The 20022-nt window shown below is 48.0% G+C and overlaps 2 protein-coding genes across 2 annotated transcripts in view; one reads left to right on the forward strand and one right to left on the reverse strand.

Moving 5' to 3' along the window:
- The window catches only part of TP53RK (TP53 regulating kinase), a 39957-nt gene that overhangs the window by 7415 nt on the left and 12520 nt on the right, over positions 1–20022 (forward strand). The window lies entirely within an intron of this gene.
- On the reverse strand, positions 3341–18662 carry SLC2A10 (solute carrier family 2 member 10). Its single transcript, XM_006275245.4, has 5 exons — positions 18448–18662; positions 7533–8909; positions 5393–5515; positions 4544–4679; positions 3341–3788 (listed from the first exon to the last, which is right to left on the reverse strand). The coding sequence occupies exons 1-5, from the start codon at positions 18449–18451 to the stop codon at positions 3689–3691; spliced, it is 1740 nt and encodes a 579-aa protein (XP_006275307.1). The 5' UTR covers positions 18452–18662; the 3' UTR covers positions 3341–3688.

Below are 20022 nucleotides of genomic sequence, written 5' to 3' on the forward strand. Positions count from 1 at the left end.
AATTAATATTTGTCCCTTTCCCTGAGAACTTACAAACTAAGTGTAAGATGAGAGACAATGGATGAGTACAGCAGATGGCAGGAATGGGAATAGCACTGGATACCAGAAAAGCAGTCAGTGCATACCAGCTGTTAAACGTTGTCATGTGGTTGGTATGTGTAACTGTGGAAATAGACCTGGATGGAGCATAATGTGGTCATTCAGTGAGTTCTTCCTGTGTGTATGGCATAGTGTAAAAGATGCATACTGGTGCCTGCTGAACAGGCAAGCAACCAAGCCTGGCATTGTTGGTGAAGTGGAGGAGGTGGTTGGTATTTTGACAGTGCATGAGAGAGTAAAGGAAGACTACCATGAAGCATCTTAATCACTTTAACCTCAAAATGCCCAGGAAAGACAAGGAAGAATTATCCCTATTCTATAGGTGTGTAAACTGAGGTACAGATGGAATGACTGACTTTCCCAGGTTTGTATGGGAAATCGCAGCCATGATTTCAACCCAGATCTGAATCTCAGGCCAGTTCCTCTACTGCTGGGACTTCCTTCTTGCCTACACTCTGCAAAGACATTCCGCGTAAAAGACAAGACATTCCAGGTGTAACTGGCAGTGTAATGTCTTCACTGTATCAAAAAATATTAAAAAAACAGTAAAACCTAAGGGGCATGGCTGTGCATGCACCATGGGAAATGGGAATCATGATATACCTCCCTTCTCTCACCTCCATCCTAGAGTCTGGGCTTTCTGGGGCAAGGACTGAGCCTGATTTTATTTGGGGTATGCCTAGCACCTTGTACTGCTAAAAATGAGCACTGGTACTCAGGGATGTCCTCATTATCAAATTCCACCTGTCCAACCCACGGCAAAGGAGGACAGAAGCAGCATCTTCCAGCAGTTAGGAACCTGCTGCAGAAGGCCAGGAGCACTGGGCTGCATTATGCAAGTTACACTCTGATTTACAGGAGACAAGAAGGAACCACACTTTTCCAGATGTGAAAAACCACATCCCTCCAAACTTTTATTTGCTTCCACTAGGTAACAGGATCTCACATCTGTCTTGGGGGCTCTGGGACACAGAGATAGGTGTGCAGGTGCATGTATGTGTGTGCATATGGAGAAGGGACTCTTAAGAGGGGATGGCAGATATCTGTAACCATCATTTGACCCATTTACTCAACAGTTTTGCAGGAAAGAGTCTTCTCAGCATGGACATCTTTTCACTACCAGGGTTAGAACATTTGGGAATAAAGTATTTAGGAAACTAATTCCATGGGAAATTCAACACCTATGTATCTTTGAGGAGCTGAGTATTTATCTCAGATAAAAAGGGAGAGGTATTTAAAGGGCTTGTAGTGACTCTAAGTGGCCACTATTCCTGCTCCAAAGCAAAGTGGAGGAATCATGATTGCATTAATAATTACTCAGAAAGATACACTGAAGCTGGAGTCTGTGCTTTGGTTCCTAATGGTTGAGCCTTGCATTGCTTGGTGCCAGGTACTTGTTCTGCAGTATTGCCAATGATAGTAGGACCCGCTTCTCATTCAACAGAAGGGGAAAAGGTCATTTGAAAGTCAGGAAGACTAATATACTTCTATTAACAGGAGAACACTTGGGGAAAGGGAATGGTATCATCAATGGAGGAACTCATCTGGAGAAAGGAGAGAAGGTTGCTGTCCCTGACTCATGAAATCCTTCCTTTCCTTGTTGAGATGGCCATCAAATTGACACTGTACTCATGGTTGATGTGGGCTTCTGTTCACAGCCTGCTGGTCTGAGATGCATCAAAGTAGCTTCATAGAGACTTCCAACCCGATGGCAACAACTCTTAATTACCATAGTGCTGCCTGGTGGTTCTACTATCAGTGGAGAGCCCTGAATTCAGGAATTTTGGTTCTTCTTCCCACCTGCCTCTTCCACTAAAGCTTAAACCAGCTGCCATTTATGGCACAGGACAAGGCCTCTCAACTTTCAAAAGCTTTTACCCAAGGAGGTGATTGTGGTGTTAAATAGTGATGCCATTTTGATGATGTGCGTATGCTCAGGAGACACTCTGAGAGGAGCTCATTAAAGGTAAAGATCCAAGAATACACGTTACCTGCAAAACGAGGATTTCAGGATCATATTTTCTAAAAAGGATCCTGAAAATTGAAAACTCACAATTGTAAGTGCCTGCAAACCCCATGCAGAACTGTCTCTGCAGGGACAAAATAGGCAAATGTGATTGTGCACCTATGTTTCTGAGCATAGCTTCCTGTTAGTGTAGGTGCAGACTTTGTGGAATAATGTCATGTGGTGCTTTGATTCTTATGTCTTACCCTATAGTCCCGTGAGCTAGCATTTGAGCTTTCTGTTCAGTCAGGGTCAGTTATTCTGACTTTCTACTAGCTAGCTGCCTCAGACTCTGGGGCACTGCACAAAGGTTAAAAAACTAAACTTTTAGCATACAAAATGTTAGATTGGAGGATTGGGCCAAAAGAAATCTCAGGAAGTTCAATAAGGACAAGTGTGAAGTTCTGCAGTTAGGATGGAAGAATCCCATGCACCAGGACAGGCTGGGGACCAACTGGTTAAGCAGCAGCTTTGCAGAAAAGGACCTGGGGGTTACAATGGACAATAAGATGGATATGAGTTAGCAGTGTGCCCTTGTTGCCAAAAAGGCTAACAGCATACTGGGCTGCAATGGTAGGAGTGTTGCCAGCAGATTGAGGGAAGTGATTATTCCCCTCTCTTCTGCACTAGTGAGGCCACATCTGGAGTACTGTGTCCAGTTTTGGGCCCCCCACTACAGAAAGGCTGTGGATAAGTTGGAGAGTCCAGTGGAGGGCAACGAAAATGGTTAGAGGGCTGGGGCTTATGCGGAGAGGCTGAGGGAACTGAGTTTATTTACTCTGCAGAAGAGAAGACGGAGGGGGTATTTGACAGCAGCCTTCAACTACCTGAAGCACGACCCCAAAGAGGATGGAGCTGGACTGTTCTCAGTGGTGGCAGATGATAGAACAAAAAGCAACATGCTCAAGTTGCAGCAAGGGAAGTTTAGGTTGAATATTAGGAAAAAAACTTTCTCACTAGGAAGGTGGTGAAGCACTGGAATGGGTTACTTTGAGAGGTGGTGGTTTTTAAGGCCTGGCTCAACAGAGGATGATCTGGGATGATCTAGTTAGGGATGGCCCTGCTTTGAGCAAGGGGTTGGACTAGATGAGCTCCAGCACTAATTTTCTTGATTCTGTGAAATCTCTGACATGCTTGTGGAATTCCTGTATATTGGGAGTGTAACAAACAGCTCTAAAAATTGGGAAAAGAAAACATTCTGCACAGAGGTGAGCTGTGCAGAGACAGATGACCGAGTTCTCAGCATATTTGTGCTTTATTTTCCAAATACAAAAAATGTCAGTTCAATTAGCACTGGGAACCCCAAACCATGGTCTCTCTTAAATAAAAAGCTACCAGAGTAATGGGGTGGTTTCTACCCAAGAGTCAAGAATGCAAGCGTTTGTATACATAGGTTGTGTATAGAGGGACACGACAGCATTGCTAATATCCATATCTCAAGACATAAGGCACTGTGATGAGCTCAGGGCTCACTAAACTCTTCTCTAAATTGGTGACTACATTATGTTGAAGATCATGAGAAAAAAATCTTCAGACGTCACAGACTCTTTTTGTGTCCCACGTGACACATACAGACGGTGCATTTCATGAGGTGCTGGAGTGCTCCACCCTTTCGTACTGACCATGTGTAAAGCCTCCTCTTCTCTTTCCAGATCTTCGCCTGGATATGTTCCTTTTCAGTAACCTGCCACAAAATAACTAAGGTCATCCAGAAGTTGAGGCTTACACTTCTTCCTCTCTAACCTCATAGTGATACCTTTTAGAATCCTTTCTTTGGGTCCACACTGGACATCTTTCAAAGAGACATGCTGTAGCTCAACCAGAAGTTACTGCTTACTATGGGACTTACTAGGTGAAATGGTATGGGAATAGATGGTCACTTCTAGTCTTAAAAATCTGTGTTAATTTGTATGGAAGGCAAAGTCCTTCCTTTCCTGTAATACACTTCAGTTGAGACTTTCAATGCACCCTAGTTCTATCTCAGTATCCAACGAAGCTCAGCTAAAAGAGCCTCCTAGTGCTCAGATACAGCTGTCTCTGCAATCCCAGCCCCTTTTAGCATCCCCTCAGTGCTGTTAATGTACTGCAGTCCTGGCCTGTGTTACCACTGGTACTGTAATACTGTTTGAGAGTAAGCCAGTGAAAGTGTCCATTCTAGATGGGCTCTCCAAACTGAGTCAAGTGTAAATGAATAAATGGCATAATTAATCTTCCTCTCCACTAAGGAGCCAATTTAGAGTTTCACAGTTCTTTCATGGACATTTTGCAGATTTACTGTGAATCTGTGATTTTAGTAACACACATCAGTCTTTCCTCAAATGAATAATTTAGGACCTGATCCTTAAGAGATTTTCACACACAGCCCCTACTTCATGGGCTGGGCCTGACCTGGAAAACCTCTCCATACTCAAAATCACCCCCTCAGGACAGTGTACATACCGTTTCCGTGAGAACTGCTGGTCTATCTCCTCTAGGGACTGTCCTTTTGTTTCCGGAACAAAAAAATAAATAAAGACAACAGCTGCTACTCCCACCAATCCATAAAGAAGAAACATCCATGATAAGCCTATGGCGTCTATAGAAACAGGTTCAAAAGAGTGAAAGGTTAATGAGAGAAGAGACCATTTCCATTGAATATTAAACTTAATTGAATATCACTTCTGCTGCATGGGGGATTTTATTTTGAGAATCCCATAAAACAAGGCAAGGAAAAGCCATTCCTGCATACACACAAGGCCTAATATGTAAATCAGCTGTGGAGGAAGGCAACTCCCAGCTCTACAAATCTGATGTATTTATATGCTGGGTTCTGCCTGCCAGGGCCACATAATTCCTGGAGCATGAATTAACCTCGGCTCCAGAGGCCATGCAGTACCTGATAAATTTCTTAGCCTAGAGCATCAGGCAGCTCTGTCAAGAGTCCCAAAGCTCAGTGTTTTCCTGCCTAAACCAGATCCTGTACCACAGTGTAAAATAATTCAGCAAAAACTATGGCTATTTTATGAGTATGCATAGAAGCTGCAAGGAACCACTTCACCAAGGGCAATGCTCAGCTTAGCTCCTAGCAGCATGACCCATTAGTCTCTTCTGGTAGATCTATGCTCTACATTTCATGATAGTTCAAGTCTTGACTGATGTGGCAGAGTTCATCAGAAATGGGCTACATCCATTCTATTATTGCCTGACCACCAGTGGCCAGAAATTACACCCAATCTCCACACCACTGACTAATGAAGTGTGCTGGTGGGCTGCTTTTGAAAAGGCCAACAGCAAAAAAGGGTGACATACCAATAAGATCAAGGAACGAGAGGCTAATCAGTAAATTAGCAGCCCAGTTAAAGCTGTTGCAGAAAGCAAAGGCTCTTCCTCTTATTCCAGCAGGGTAGATCTCACTGAGGACCAGCCACGTCACTGCAAAGATTGGAGAGGAGAGAGAAACACGACAATTTATTTTAAACAACTTCTGTGGGATTGCAAGAAAGGCTGGACTCTGGTCCCAGGCAGCTGTTTGTATGACATGCATTTCATTGCAGAACGATAGTACTGACACAGTCCGGCAGCAGAGAGCTGTTCAGCATGAACCAAAGAGCTTTACAGAGGTGGCCAAACATTATGTTTAAGATTTTACAGATAAGGAAATTAAGATACGGGGAGCATAAATGACCTATATATATATAGTCGCATGCAGTAGAGTTGTGAATAATCTCTCTCAGTCACCTGCAGACTGTGCTGCTTTCCACAGAGAACAGGACCTTTCAGTGTGGCTCTCCGGCAGTTTTTATAGAACCGTACTGGTTGTTGTCAAGGTTATGAAGCCTGACATGGACCTGCCATGATTTTAATCTGATCTTTTTCAAATGCCTTTAGCTGTGGTTTATTTATCCTTGCAAAGCTTCCATGTTATTTAAAACAGAATAAATAAATGCCAGAGCTCACAAGCAAGCCTACAATCACAAATCTGTATGCTTGTCTGTCTACTGCATGAATATAATTTCAAGAAAGCAGCAGCTGCTACCATGAAGCTTTCAAGAGGTTACTATATATAGCAGTCAGTGAAACCAACAGAAAAGATTCAATTTTAAGTGATCCAGATACCTGAACAGGGCCTGTCATGCCCATACAAGGCAAGCTTCATGGTCTAAAATCAAAGGAATTTGGAATAAGGATGGAACGACTTGAGGCAATGGTATAGGATACTATATTTTCTTGCATAAAACATGCACGATTTCCCTTAAAAAACAGCTGCTAGAAATTGGAGTGCACATTGTATATAAGAAATATGGTAAGAACCGGTTCTGCCGGTTACCAAGTAAACCTGAAAGGAGATCCTGCAGCAACCCACAGGGAGCACAATGAGCAGGGTCAGCTCCATAACTCTGTTACTCAGTTTCTTCCTACAAGGAAAGATCTTTTTTTTTCATTATGCCTTTCAAAAACAAGGTGTGCACTATATTCTGGGCTGTGTTGTATACAAGAAAATATCATATATAATTTTTCCTTTTTGGATCACTAGTTATGGTCCAATAGTTGCCAAAAACCATTGTCAGGGGACCACTGGTTGGTAACCTCTGTGATATGAGTTGATAATCTCACTCCAGTTCCTGGTGAATCAGTGTCTATACCACAACTGTCACTAACTGGCTCATTACCCTCAATTCTGTTGGGACAGATGCCTTGAGTGGTTGATAGGGCTGTAAAGATCTAGAAATCGAAGTCCAAGACTGTGCCAGGACGCATAGATACATGTTGGCCCTTCGCATTGTGCAGAGCAAATATTAAAGACTACATAAAGTCTCCATGTTTCCTGCCTAAAGATGGACCTTTAGGCAGGACAAAGGACTGGGATTGGACTGCATTGGACTGGGACCCAGGTGATAGAGAGAGAGAGAGATGAAGGCTGAGGGGTCCAGCAATGAAAAATGGAGAAACCTTCCCTGTTCCCTGCTCTGTCTTTTCCTTCTTGTGTTGCACAAGTCATTTAGTCCCTCTGTGCCTTGGTTCCCCATCTGTAATATGTAGTTACTAAAACTTCCATGTCCCCTGTGTTTGTGAGAAGCTCAGATTCCATGATGACTGAATTCATCAAAAACCTTCTAAATAAAATCATTTAGGTCAGAGGTAGTGTGTAGGGGATGCTATCACAAGTGTTGTAGGAGACTTTCAGTCTGCAGGGCTGGAAATCATGGGTGGGTTTGAATACAGGATATTCTGGTGGGTTTGAATACAGGATATGTTTTTGAATACAGGATATTCTGGTGGGTTTGAATACAGGATATTCTGGTGGGTTTGAATACAGGATATTTTTTTCAATTGCAGGATACTTTGTAAAGCAGGTGTGTAGCAAATGTTCTCAGAGTATTGTGAAGATAAATCTTAGTTTTATACTATGAGTTACTGCAGACTGAGGAAGTATAAACTCTGTACTTACTTGGTCCAAATCCAATTGAGAATGCGCTTACAAAAGCCATCATGCTCAGCAGCGTAATCCAATTTAAAACCATATGTTCCCTAGAAAGACCATCACTGAAAGAAGGGCTAGTGCCTTGCACCATCTCTTTATTGGACTGGGTTAGCAGGTACTTTCTCTGAGTGTGAGAAGAATCTGTAATGATCTCTCTGCTTCTAGTACTGGCAAAGGCTTTTGTTAGGCCTTCTGGTCCTGTAACAGCAAGATGGGGACTCACTCGACTTTTGCCAGCAGCTAAAGTCAGTGGAATATATGATGCAGCTGGCTGGAAGGATACTGGATTTATGGCATGTTGTGCTATATTGTATGAAGCATTGGGGTCTCCATCAGTCTGACAGTCTCTGGCCATGTCTAGTGGAATGGTGTAGCTGGTGAGACCAATGATGGTGACAGAGAAAGACATCACTATGCATCCAGCAATCAGTAACACTCTTCTGCCAGCCTTGTCTGCACAGGCCATTGCAATTAGTGTTGCAATCACTTTCATCACACCAAGCCCAACTGAAGCCAGGACAGCAGAAGAATTGCTCTGGAATCCCACTGAGCGGAAGATTTTGGAAGCATAGCACAGGACATTGGGCTGCCCAGTGAACTGCTGAAAGAGCACCAAGCCCAGGCCAACCAGAGTCCTGTTTCTCATGTTGTCTCGAGACCTAAAAAGGTCAAGAAATGAATAAGTCTTTTCCTTATGTGGTTCTAGTTTTGCTTCCTCTCCATCTTCATGTAATTGAATGAGGCCCTTCTGGGAGTCGCAGTCACCTGAGTTGAATTTAATGGGGTTAACTGGGAGGAAGAGGATACTGAGAAACTGTATTACAGCAGGTGCAATAGCCAGTCCAAACATGTATCTCCATCCTTCAGCCATTTCTGAGAATATGTAGTTCAGTGCATATGAAGCTAAGATGCCCACTGTGATGCCAGCTTCATAGAGAGACACCAGCAGCCCTCGCTGATGAGCAGCCACCATTTCTGAGACATATATACAGCATGCCATGGATGACACAGAAATGGAAAACCCTATGGTCATGCGTCCAAATACCAGCCACATAAATGACCCAGCCAGTGTCAGAATAAGGCTGCCACAAAACAAGACCAGGTTGCTAACCAGGATTGCTCTCCTCCTTCCATGACGGTCAATGAGGATGCCCCCAACCAAGGAAGCAAGGAGAGCCCCAGTGAGCATGGAGCTCACAAGGACTTCCTGTTTGAAGCAGCTAAGGTGGAAGTCCATCTGCAGCTGCAGTAAAGCACCAGAGATAATCCCCAGCTCATATCCAAATATCAATCCACCCAGGAGAGAGACTGTTGCAGACAGCAGGAGGACCAGCAATGCATGACCTAGAAAATAAGCAAACAATGATAGATTCATTTTTCTGGCCTCATAATTGAAAACAAATTAGTAACACGACTTGGAAAGAGCAGGTCTGATAAACTGGGAGCCAAGTTTTCAGCATGCAAAAATGTGTGCTTAAACTGCCTAAAGAGTTACCCCAACCATATAGATATACTTGTGATAGCCATACAACCAAGCAGGCATCTCTCTGGCTGTGTGTATGGAATTACAAGTGTGAACATAATCATAATAATTGCACATGCAGTTTACTTACAGAAAAGCATCTAGTTGGGGATGGGGGTGAGCAGGGGGTTGGACTAGATGTGACCTCCTGAGGTCCCTTCCAACCCTCATTTTCTATGATTCTATTGAAGCCATTTCTTGTCAGCTGGTTCTGAACACAGGCCTATGTTAACATAGTGGAGCCATGCATGATTTATAGAGGGGAATTCTTCAAACCCTCTAAACTCTCCCTTCCTTGGTTCTAAATAGGCAAAAACTTCCTAGCTAGGGAATGCAGTTTTCTCCTTCTATATTTCACTGCAGTGTGTTATCAGTATGATGCTCTTGGTCTCTGTTTGCAGCTTAGATACATCTCTGTGTCTTCCTTCCACCACCTGGGAACTTCACAAGTAAATCACTGGTGGAGGGCAGTTACTATTAATAGGTGCTGAGTACAGTTTCACATGCCTGTTAACACTCATTGCACAGCTGGAAAGGAGAGCTAGGGCCTATCCAGTGAGACCTTCTGCATCTCGGTACTCATCCTCACATTGCCTCTAACATTTTACTTAAACACTCCTTAATTCTCTGCACTGGCTATACCTCCTTGGGAAAATTCCTTCCACTCTTCAGTGCTCTCAATGTTACATATTTTCCCTGAAGTCTAGCATAAGCTTTGACTTCCCTAGATAGCCTTGCTCTTTGCCCTACTATCTTTTGACTATTACAAGAAACAACACTAAGTTTAGTCCTAGACATATGTGATACTAAAGCATCTCTTTTCTTGTTATAAAGTATTTATATCAGCATACTGATGCTTTAGACAAAATTATCCTGACTTAATTGCTTGCACTTTATTTATAGCTTCCTGTAGTGTTATAAGACTTGTTTGCCTCATGTTCTGTTTTTGATCCACCCTGTAAGCTTGTTAACAGAGAGGGATGAGTAGCTGAGTTAATAAGTGGAACAGATATTAGACTTGATCTTATGACCCTTTTCTTTTTGCTGACTGTCTCCATTTTTAGGCTGTTTTACCAATACTAATAACTGAGCTAAACATATTCCCCTTATCTTCTCTTCACTAGATAAATGTTATCAAATAATCCAGCTCCTGTTGACTGTGTAATTATGTGGACAGGTAAATTGCTGTATAAGTGTGGATTACTTTTAAACTGCAGCATAGTTGTGCTCCAGGTACTAAACTCTCTGTAAAAATAAGGAGCCTCCAGATCATATGATTGCAAGATAAGCAAAGTGAATGAAAAAATAATGTGGTGGTGTCCTCTCTGAGAGATGTGAGGCCTTGCATTCATCTCAGTTTAGTTCACTATGTCATGCTGAACATTTTAGCAGAAATGTAGGGGTTTGTTTTCATTCTTGAATGAATGGGCAGCCACTGGGATGAAATGCAGCTAGAGAGCTACTTGCTGTAGAGGGCAGCTGACATGGAGATCCAACTCCTCTTAACCCCAGCTTAATAGTTTAGGTGTAATGCGTCATGCAGGATACTAGGCCTTCTTTAGTCTGCTGGAGAGAAATTAGGATGGAAGGGTCATCTAGTGGTAACAGAAGGGCCCACAGAAGGGCCTGTGGACGGGGTCTTTAACATGATCTATGACATTGATCAAGCAATTTAACGTTCCATGCCTCCATTTTCCATTTCTGTAAAACAGGGATAATAAAACAAACTATCTACTTGGGAGAAGTGTTTGTAAACAATGAATTAACATTTGTAAAGAGCTTATGAGAGACACAAGAAGTAGGGAAAAAAGGATGAGCTGAGCAGTCTTGTTAAAAAGTCTGACTAGGATTCTCAGTGTACATGTCATGGCTACTCTCCTGCCCTCTGTATTTCTTTCTGATAAAAGCCTAAAGTTTTCTGGACCAGAAACTATCTTCTCATCTATGTTGGTGTAATACTGAGCACAATAGAGTCCCAAATCAAACAGAGCTTTCTCAGGAGCTCATTGAAGACTGTGCAATGAACTCCACTGGGAAATAGTCATCACAAACCTTACCACCTTCTGCTCCAAATGCAAAGCATGTTTCTTTGACCTGCCTTCTTTAGCATACATCACAGGCATTTTTATTTGAAAAGGAAAAAAAAAGACAGCAGGAGCAACAAAGAGGTAAAAATCCTGGAGAAACAAGCACTCTGCTGCACGTGTTTCTTGCCCTGCTGAGAATAAGAGAATAAATGTGAGGGAAGTTGGTCACATTGCCTAATCTACAACTGGTTGGCAATCAGAAACTATGGTTATGAGTGCAATATAAGATCCCATCTAGACTAGATAGCTTCTAGGGGCCTTGAGGCAATATTAATAATACCAATAGAGTCAACATATCCTTCTCCAAATTACCGGTGTCTTCTAAGTGCTGAGATGCAGCATAGTGCAGAAACTCACTGGAATATGCTCTTTTTTCAGCATGCTACACAGATGCTGTATCATTGGTTTGTTTTATTTAAAAATACTTTTACTTTAAATAGACTATTGGGGAAAAATTATGGAGACTATGGAAATTTTTCCTCAGTCACTGTGTAAAGGTTTAGATAGTTTGTGATTAACAGGCAGCGCTGACATTTAGCTTTTCATGACACTAAGCATTAAAAGTTATTTCTCAAGGAAGTCTATATTTACATTTCTATTTATTCTGTACGTTTTAAAATCTTATTTGTATTAACTTTGCCAGGCTGACCACATGCCAAAAAACCACTGTCTGTGCAGTTACCTACTCTGTTTTAATCACTTTTTGTACACATTAGGTAGATAATGAGAAACAATATTTGTTCAGTAAGAACAAAAAGCCTGGCATAAAATGGACAGGCCATTAATTTTAAGCTGCAAACTCAGTTAAGTACATGCGGTCCTGCTGTGAATACAGCAGCTGATTCAATCAAATTCTGTTATAATTCTCATTAACTTTATGGGCACTAATGGTTTATGACCTTTGATTAAAATCCAGCTTGCTATGGACTCATTTCCCATGCTATATGGGGGCTCAGTGACAGGTGGTATATCCCTGCATTTGATTTTTTATATCTGCCCTCATCTCCTCAAATTCTCACATTACTAAGTTTAGGGAAATTTGGTAGGTCCCATCTAAAAGGACAGACATTACACATAAACCAGTTTAAGTGATCATAAACTGGTTTAAACCTGTAACAGAACCTGCACATAAACCAGTTTGAAAATGGCTGAAACCGGTTTGAGATAAACCTGGTTGAATGTAGTATCAGACTTAGCTAATTTGGGTTAAACCGGTTTATGCAATGTCTGTCCCAGACAGCTTTCTGGTTTAACTTAAACCAGAGTCCCCCAGCATCCCAGATGCTTTGCAGCCCGGGGGGGGGGTGGTGCTCTCTGCTCCCTGGCTGGAGCTCCTGCAGGGACTGCAGGCACAGCAAATCTGCCTGGCTTCCCCATGCCCCGCCCCCTTCGCCACTCCCATCTCAAGCAGGGATTCCCCACCACTCCCATCTCCCACAGCGGGGCTGTAGCCTGCACTGGTCTGCTAGGTAATGCTGAGAGGCATCTGTGTAAGACAGACAGGACAAAGGCAGACAGGACAGTGTCCACTTAGGGCTTTTTGGAGCTAATCAACAGGTCAGGTGGTACTGTCCCTCCATTCCTTCCTTGGAAAATGCTGTTTAAGAAGAGCTTGAACTGATGACAGAGGCTTTTGTTTTCTTGATAGGGTGCTAATGGCTCCCTCTCTGGTCAGGAGCAGTGAGGAGGAAGAATGCCCCCATCCCCTAATCAGAGCATCCTGCTGAGGCCTGGCCATGCCCCCCCCTCAGCTCAGCACTGTGGAAGGGAAGGGAGGACTGCTCTAGCACCCCCCGGCTTTTGCCTGAGCCACTGCAGGTATGTGCCTGCATTTTCTCAGTCCAGAGGGAATGTCTATGCATATGCAAACCAGTTCGCCCTAGCCAGGTTAGACTAACCTGCAAATCAATTCAAGCTCAGGCTTTTTGAATGTCTGCCCCTAGCCTATGTCCCAAGCCAGCTCCCCCCAACCCCCCACAGCCTGGAGCAAATGGGGAGAGGGAGAGGGATTTAATCTCCCCCTCTGTCCCCTATCTCACTGGCAGCTGGGGCCTGCCTGGCTGGGGCAGAACAGCATTTCCCACCTCCCCACTCCAGCGGCAGGGGCAGGAGCATGGTCAGAACCAGCTGGCATGACCCCGCCAGCCACCTGCCTCATCCACATCTGGGACTAGGGCTGTGGGGCTGAGCTGGGCCAGCCTGCGAGTGCTGCTGAGGGCGGACACAGAGGGGCCAGCCCAGGCTAGACCGTGGAGACTGGGCCCTTTCCAGCAGGCTGCAGATTGGGCTGGGGCCATGGGGGCTTGCTCTCAGCTCCCTGCACGCAGCCCAGGTAGGGCTGTCATGGAGCCACAGGAAGGGCCTGGTGGGGTCAGCCTGGGCAGAGCCATGGGGGCAGGGCCTAGTGGCACAAACACCAACTGGCCTGGCAACAGGCTGCCTGGGCTGGCTCGGAGGTGCTGGCAGGCCCTGAGCCTCGCAGGCGCCTGCCGCAACCACCAGCATGCTCCCTGCCCTGTGCAGCACCACCAGCTGCACGCTACCTGGGGCTGGTGAAGCTGTTCTGCTTCCCTTGCCTCCAGCTGCCACTGCTGCTCCACCCCTGCTGGGCCACTCTGGGTGGGTGGACAGGAAGCTTGAGCCCACCAGCTTCTGCCCAGTGCATGCAGCTCTGATTCCAGCACCCGGACACCTTCCACCTGCTCTGCCCACTCGGCACAATGAGCAGTCCCTGCGGAAGGGTGGAGCAAGGGAAAAGTGTCTTGGAGCTGGAGCCAGAGCTACATGCACTGGGCAGAAGCCAATGTGCTCAAGCTTCCACCCACCCAGGGCGGTGCTGCGCAGCACAGCAGGAGTAGGAACTGCAGCTGGAAGTGAGGGGAGCAGAACAGCTCTACCAGGCCCAGCCAGTGTGCAGCCGGTGCTTGCCTTGAGCAGCTTTTCCTTCTCCCACTTCTACCCCTGCTGCTCTGCTCCAGGCAGTGTGGGGGGAGGAAGGGGGAGTGGGGAGATGGGACATGGTGATCTGGCTCCAGCTCTGGCTGCCTTCCACCTGCCTGGTATGATGAGCAGCCCCTGAAGGTGGGTGGAGTGGGTGAAAGGCATCAGGGAGCTGGAGCCGGATCTCCATGCGTTGGGCTGAAGCCAGTGGTGATGTGTAGGGGGTGCACATGCACCCCCTGAGACCGTGGGTGCACCCCCTGACATGCTGTACTCCCTGTTTAGGCGATGGGCAGGGGGGTAGGTAGGAGTGCCAGTGCCACCCCTGTGAGCACTGGTTGGGGAGTGAGATCACCAGAAGCAGCACCATGGCCACTTCTGAGAGCACTGCAGCTGCTTTCTGATTGGCTGCAGGGGGACCCCTCACCCCGGTCACTGACTGGTTACTCGGGGGGCATATGCCCCCCTTGACTAAGGTGGCACCAGTTGCCCATGGCTGAAATGTCCCCCGCCTTCTGTCCCCACCGTCGCCCAGAGTGGTGCAGCAGGGTCAGGAGTGGGAGAAGGAGGAGCCACTGGAGGCAAGGGGAAGCTGTACGCTGGCTGGATCCAGCAGGGCTGTCCTGTTCCCCTCCTTGAGGTTCCTGCTTCTGCTGAGCTGTGTAACGCCACTCCGGGTGGGTGGAAGCTTAAGCTCAGCGGTTTCTGCCCAGTGCATGGAGCTCTGGCTCCAGCTCCCTAATGCTTTCCACCTGCTCCACCTGCCCGCAAGGGCTGCTCATCATGCCGGGCGGCCAGAGCAGGTGGAAGGTGTCTGAGAGCTGGAGCCAGAGCTCCATGCGCTGGGCAGAAGCCACCAGGCTCAAGCTTCCCACCCACCCATCCAGAGTGGCACAGCAGGGGCAGGGGTAGGGGCAGCAGGGGCAGCTGGAGGCAAGGGAGGCAGAACAGCCCTGCTAGCTTTGGCTAGCATACAGCTTGTGGTACAGCTGCAGCCGCCAGGTGCTGCAAAGGACAGGGGGCGCAGAAGTGGCTGCCAGGCTTGGGGACTGTTGGCACCTCTGATCCAGCCTGAGCAACTCGCTGCCCAGCCAGCTGCTGCCCGTGCCACTGGGCCCAGCTGTCACAGAGCCACAGCTGGCAGGGAAGGGCTGAAGCCTGATGAAGGCCAGCCCCGCTGGGCTTTTCCCAGCTGGCTGCAGCTCCATGACAGCCCTGCCCAGCCTGGGTGTGAGGAGCCAAGAGCAATCTGGCCATACAGCCCCTGTGGCCCCAACCTAAGCTGCAGCCTGTTGGGAAGTGCCTGGCTCCCATGGCCCAGCCCAGGCTGGCCCTGCTGTGTCCGTCCTTAGCAGCGCCCGCAGGCCAGCCCAACTCAGCCCCAGCCCTGCAGCCCCAGCCACAACCCTGGGTGGATAGCACGGCCATGCCATCTGGCTCTGGCCAAGCTCCCCAACATGTGAGCTGTGAGGGGGGAAAGCGGAGGGGGGTCCCAGTGCCCATGTCAAGAGGGGAGACAGGGGATTTTAATTCCTGCCTCTGCCCCCCCTTTGCCTGAAATGCTGCCTGAGCTGATGTCTGACCTCGGGGACAAGTCTGGCAAAGGCTGCTACCCCCCTCTCCCTCCAGGCACACCCTGGCTGCAGTCCCTATTGGCCTGGGGGGGGGGGAGTTTAAACCCCTCCCCAAACATACTTAGCTGCTTGCTAGGGGCCTGGCCACAGCCCCCAGGTCAGCTTCCTTCCAGCCTTGCAGCTGCTGAGGAAGGGAAGGGAGGGCTGCTCTAGCATGCCTCCCCCCTTCCCTTGGCTTCTAGCTTGAGTCACTGCAGGCATGTGCCTGCCTGCATTGCCTGTCTCAAAAGTGAATGTCTGTTCACTTACAAATCAGTTTAGTCTTTGCATGTTAGACTAACCTGAAAAGATTGAATCAATTCAGACTCGTGCTTTTTGAATGTCTGTCCCTAGCCCAGGTCAAGAGTCCACTCTTCACCACAGAATAGCTACACAATTAGATCTGACTGGCAGAGGACTGGTATAGCAGTTGGTGCTGCAGTTCAGACCTTAGGCTACGCTGACTTTTGTAATGCTGCAGGTATTATTTACCTAACCTCTTTCATTGTGTCAATACTCCCAATCGATGCAACTTCCACTAACAAAAAAATTAATACTTGATCCCAATTCTTTGTTCTGTTCTTATGCTCAGAGCAGGGACTAAGGGTTGGGATGAAGACAAATTTAGCCCTTCAAGTCCCGGTTTTCCTGCTTTATCCTCTAAGGACAGATAAGGCGTCTGGAAAAAATGAAACCCTCAGAACTACTTTAACCTATGCTTTGCCTGCAGAGCCCCAAAGGAGCCTCTGCCAGGTATGAACAGCCAGGGCATCACAAAATTTGGTCATGTTCTCTACACAGGGAGCCAATGCAGCAGTTCCAGCAGCTCCCTGGAGGTACCATTTCATATTGTGGCTATTTCCTCCCCTGTTATATCACTGAAGTAACATTACAGAGCCAGACCACAGGGGGGAAAATGCAATATAAATTTTGGTACTGGAGTAGGCATTTTTTTCTCTAAATTAATAATTTTGTCAAACACAGCCTGAAATTTTCATTTAAAATAACAAACAAGCAAACATTTTGTTTTCCTGTCATTTGCTACTTTTTCTTACAGCATCTGTTGTATTGTGGTCCAGCACTTCCATTCTTATAGGCAGCTGGCAGTAGAAAGGATATGGCTACAGACAGGAATGTAAGAACAGGGCTGTCAAGTCCAATGCCCTGCATTCACAGGCAAGCATTAATCAAAGGAATCCCTAAAGTCACTGCTTCAGACCCTCCCCTGCAACTATAAAGAGGCATTATATAGGGTGTTCTTGATGTTTCATAACATGTCACAAGTAAATGCAGGGAAAACAAGGGCGTTGTCAATACCCTGCCACTGCAGTGAGAGAGAAGTAGTGAATATATTCTCAGTAAAAGCTAGGTGGGGCACAGCACTCCACAGACTCATACCTGACTGGAGAGTCCAGGCTCTACTGATCTTAAAGAGGTCTGAAACTTGCCCTACAACACAGACCAAAATATGGTTTCAGCATTCAAGAGTGACCGGTGATTTGAGGATCCTTAAGTGTCCTATGCTCATGAGTTACATCTGAGTGGGACCAGTTTTCAGACTGCTAAGGACACTTGCTTTGCCCTATTGAGGTGTATCTGATGGGCTCCCAGAACTTGACTCATTGCTAGTTTAGCTCTGGTTAGGAGCCTGGCCATGACATGTAAGTAGAGGGAATGAATGACAAGTGCCATAATTCTCAGTAATTCCCAGCTCCTAAGGGGAGGATGGGGGGTTCTTAATTAAAGCTTTCCGGAAGCAGGGGCAGCATTATAATTCAGGAAGTGTTTGGAATAGCCGGGAACGATTGAAGTCCTGATGTCCCATGAGCTGTGGGAAGTGGCTGGGTAGCTCCCAGCATGGGTGGATCTAGGATTTTGAAGAGTGGGGGTGCAGATGATGTGGTGCATCATCCTATATAACAGCACACATTTTTCTTCAGTCAAAAGGAAACTAGAAGCTTCACTAATAAAGAGGAGCCTAAAGCGATATCGTTCAATTTAAGATGGAATCATAAAAAACAAAAATCTTTATTGTCAACGTGCATTCATCCGCTATATCATATATTATATATAGAAACAACAAACTAGGCACAAATACTCCAAAGATGCTGCTTTGAGTCATTATAGTCCTAGAGTCATTATAGTTAAATGTGCATCTCTTTCAGATGCACAGAACAAAAGCAAGCCTTCCTGAGCATCTGGACAGTGCCTGGACAGCTTCATTGAAAGTGATTCCCACACCTGAGCGTGAATGTTTTTAGCTAGGGTTAAAACCCAGTCTGCAGGGCGGTGAAGGGTCACCGGGAGCAGCGGGCAGACAGCAGCTGTGCAGGAGGCAGGAGAGCTCAAGACCATGGGAAAGGAGGAGGGCTGGCTAACACCTGTGGAAGAAGGAGTTCAGAGGGGATCGGACAGGAGACGAGGAGCCCCGCGGCTCCCTGGGCACGGCCTCCCTTTCGGGGCTGCGGCCGCCGCCGGGCAGCTGCGAGCTCTGGACGGAGCAAGGGGGTGCGAGTGCTCAGTGCCCGGCTCCGCGCAGACACGAGCCCTTCCCACGCAAGCCGCAGCCCCAGCTGGATCCGTGACCACACCGGGCAAGGCTTTGCGAAGCCCCCGGCAGGGGCAGAGGAATCGTGCGGGAAGCGCTCCCTCGCACCAACAGCCCCCCCGGGGCAAGCATCGCTGCGCTGCCGCCGGCCCCTCGGCCGCCCCGCACTTACCCATGGCCGGGCAGCGGCTCCGCCGAGTCGGGACGCGGCCGGGCAGCCGCAGGCGCCGCGCAGCCCGCTCCCGCCGGCCCGGCTGCCCCCGCCGCCCCGGGCGGCCGAGGCCGCCGAGCAAAACTTTCCGTGGGCCGGCGGGTCTGGGCGCGGAGATGCTGCCGGGCGCCGGCTGCACAGCGCCACGTTGCTCCAGCCCTGCCTCCTGCAGCCGGGCCGGGCAGCCTGGGGATTGTAGTCCTGCCCGCCCCGCGCCGCAGCTCCCGCGGCCCGGCCCGGGGGCGCCCCCGCCGGCTCTGCCGCACCCCGCGCTGCCACGGGGACTCCCACGCCTCCCCCGGCCGCGGGGCGCTCGTGGACCGGCTCGGGGGGTCATTCACGGGGGGTGAGGTCGGGGCTCCGCTCTCCTGCCCTGCCTCCAGGTCGATCGGGGGGCAGGGGCTGTGACACCCCAGGATCTCGGGAGGGGATCGCCCTTCATGCTCCTGCGCTGGAATCGCCGGGCCGGATCTTGTCTCCACCGGTGGCTCTGGGGTGCCTGGTTCACTGCTCAGGTTACAGAAACGGTACCTGGGAACTAGTACTGTGCTGGGGTACCCTTCCTATGATTTCACCCGTGATGCCTCCCAGAATAAGGGGTGACTAGGCATGTGCTGGATCAGAGCCCTCCTGTGCTTGTCTAAGTACATCCTCCAGCTCTGGAGCTCCAGGTGTATGTATCCATGCAAAATGTTGCTTCGGATGATACAATGACCAGCCGGGAAAGGTGGGACTCATTCCATGGGCATAGGGGCCTGGTTTAAATCACAGGCCCAGCTCGCTCATACGGTGCCCCAATCATTGTGGGGGCCACCATTTTCACACCCAGATCATGGCACCCCCCTGATTAGCTGAGGGGGCAGGTTTAGGGCCAGGTTTAATTGCAGCAGCAGAAGCTTTTTTCTGGCCTTGGAAGCTGCTGGCTGCCTTAGGCACAAATCCCCTTCCCTACCCTGCACCAGGGCTGTTTGCTCCTCTGGGCCAGAAAACCAGGGCACAGGGCTCTGGGGTGCCTGGAGGCTGCCTTGGCAGATGGGCCTGGAACCGAGTAGAGGAGGAGCTGTTTGCTTCTCCACATGTGTATTTTCTCGCCCCCACTCCCAGTCCCTGGTACCCCAGTTTTCCCACCTGGAGGAATAAGCAGCCCCTCCCCTACCCAGTGCCAGGGCCATCTGCCAAGGCAGCCCCCCCAAGTGCCCCCAACCCCCTGCGCCCCAGTTTTCCCAGCCAGAGAAGCAAACAACCCTTCTTGTCCCCAAGCTCTCTCCTCCCTCTGTCTCTTTTGGGTCCCCTTTGCCCCACCCCTGGGCTGCTAGACTTTTTGCTACAGCCTGGGGCACGCTTTCCCCAGCCTGCAGCAGACATCTTGTTACAATGAAATGCCATGATATGGCCGCTTGCTGGGGAATTCCATATGGCATTTCACTGCAAATCACATATTTTGTGAAAAACACTTAATTTAATGATTTTCATGAAAAATGCAAAATCACGATTGAAACCAGGCCCTGGATCCAGGGACAGCGTAAGACTGGCTGG

Source organism: Alligator mississippiensis, chromosome 9 (genome assembly GCF_030867095.1).
Source record: "Alligator mississippiensis isolate rAllMis1 chromosome 9, rAllMis1, whole genome shotgun sequence".
Taxonomy (NCBI): domain Eukaryota; kingdom Metazoa; phylum Chordata; order Crocodylia; family Alligatoridae; genus Alligator; species Alligator mississippiensis.

Coding starts and splice junctions, on each gene's coding strand:
- SLC2A10 (XM_006275245.4), bottom strand. Junction 4,680..5,392: donor CTCGTTCCTTGATCTTATTG/GTATGTCACCCT, acceptor CTGTTTCTATAG/ACGCCATAGGCTTATCATGG. Junction 3,789..4,543: donor CAGCAGTTCTCACGGAAACG/GTATGTACACTG, acceptor ATTTTGTGGCAG/GTTACTGAAAAGGAACATAT.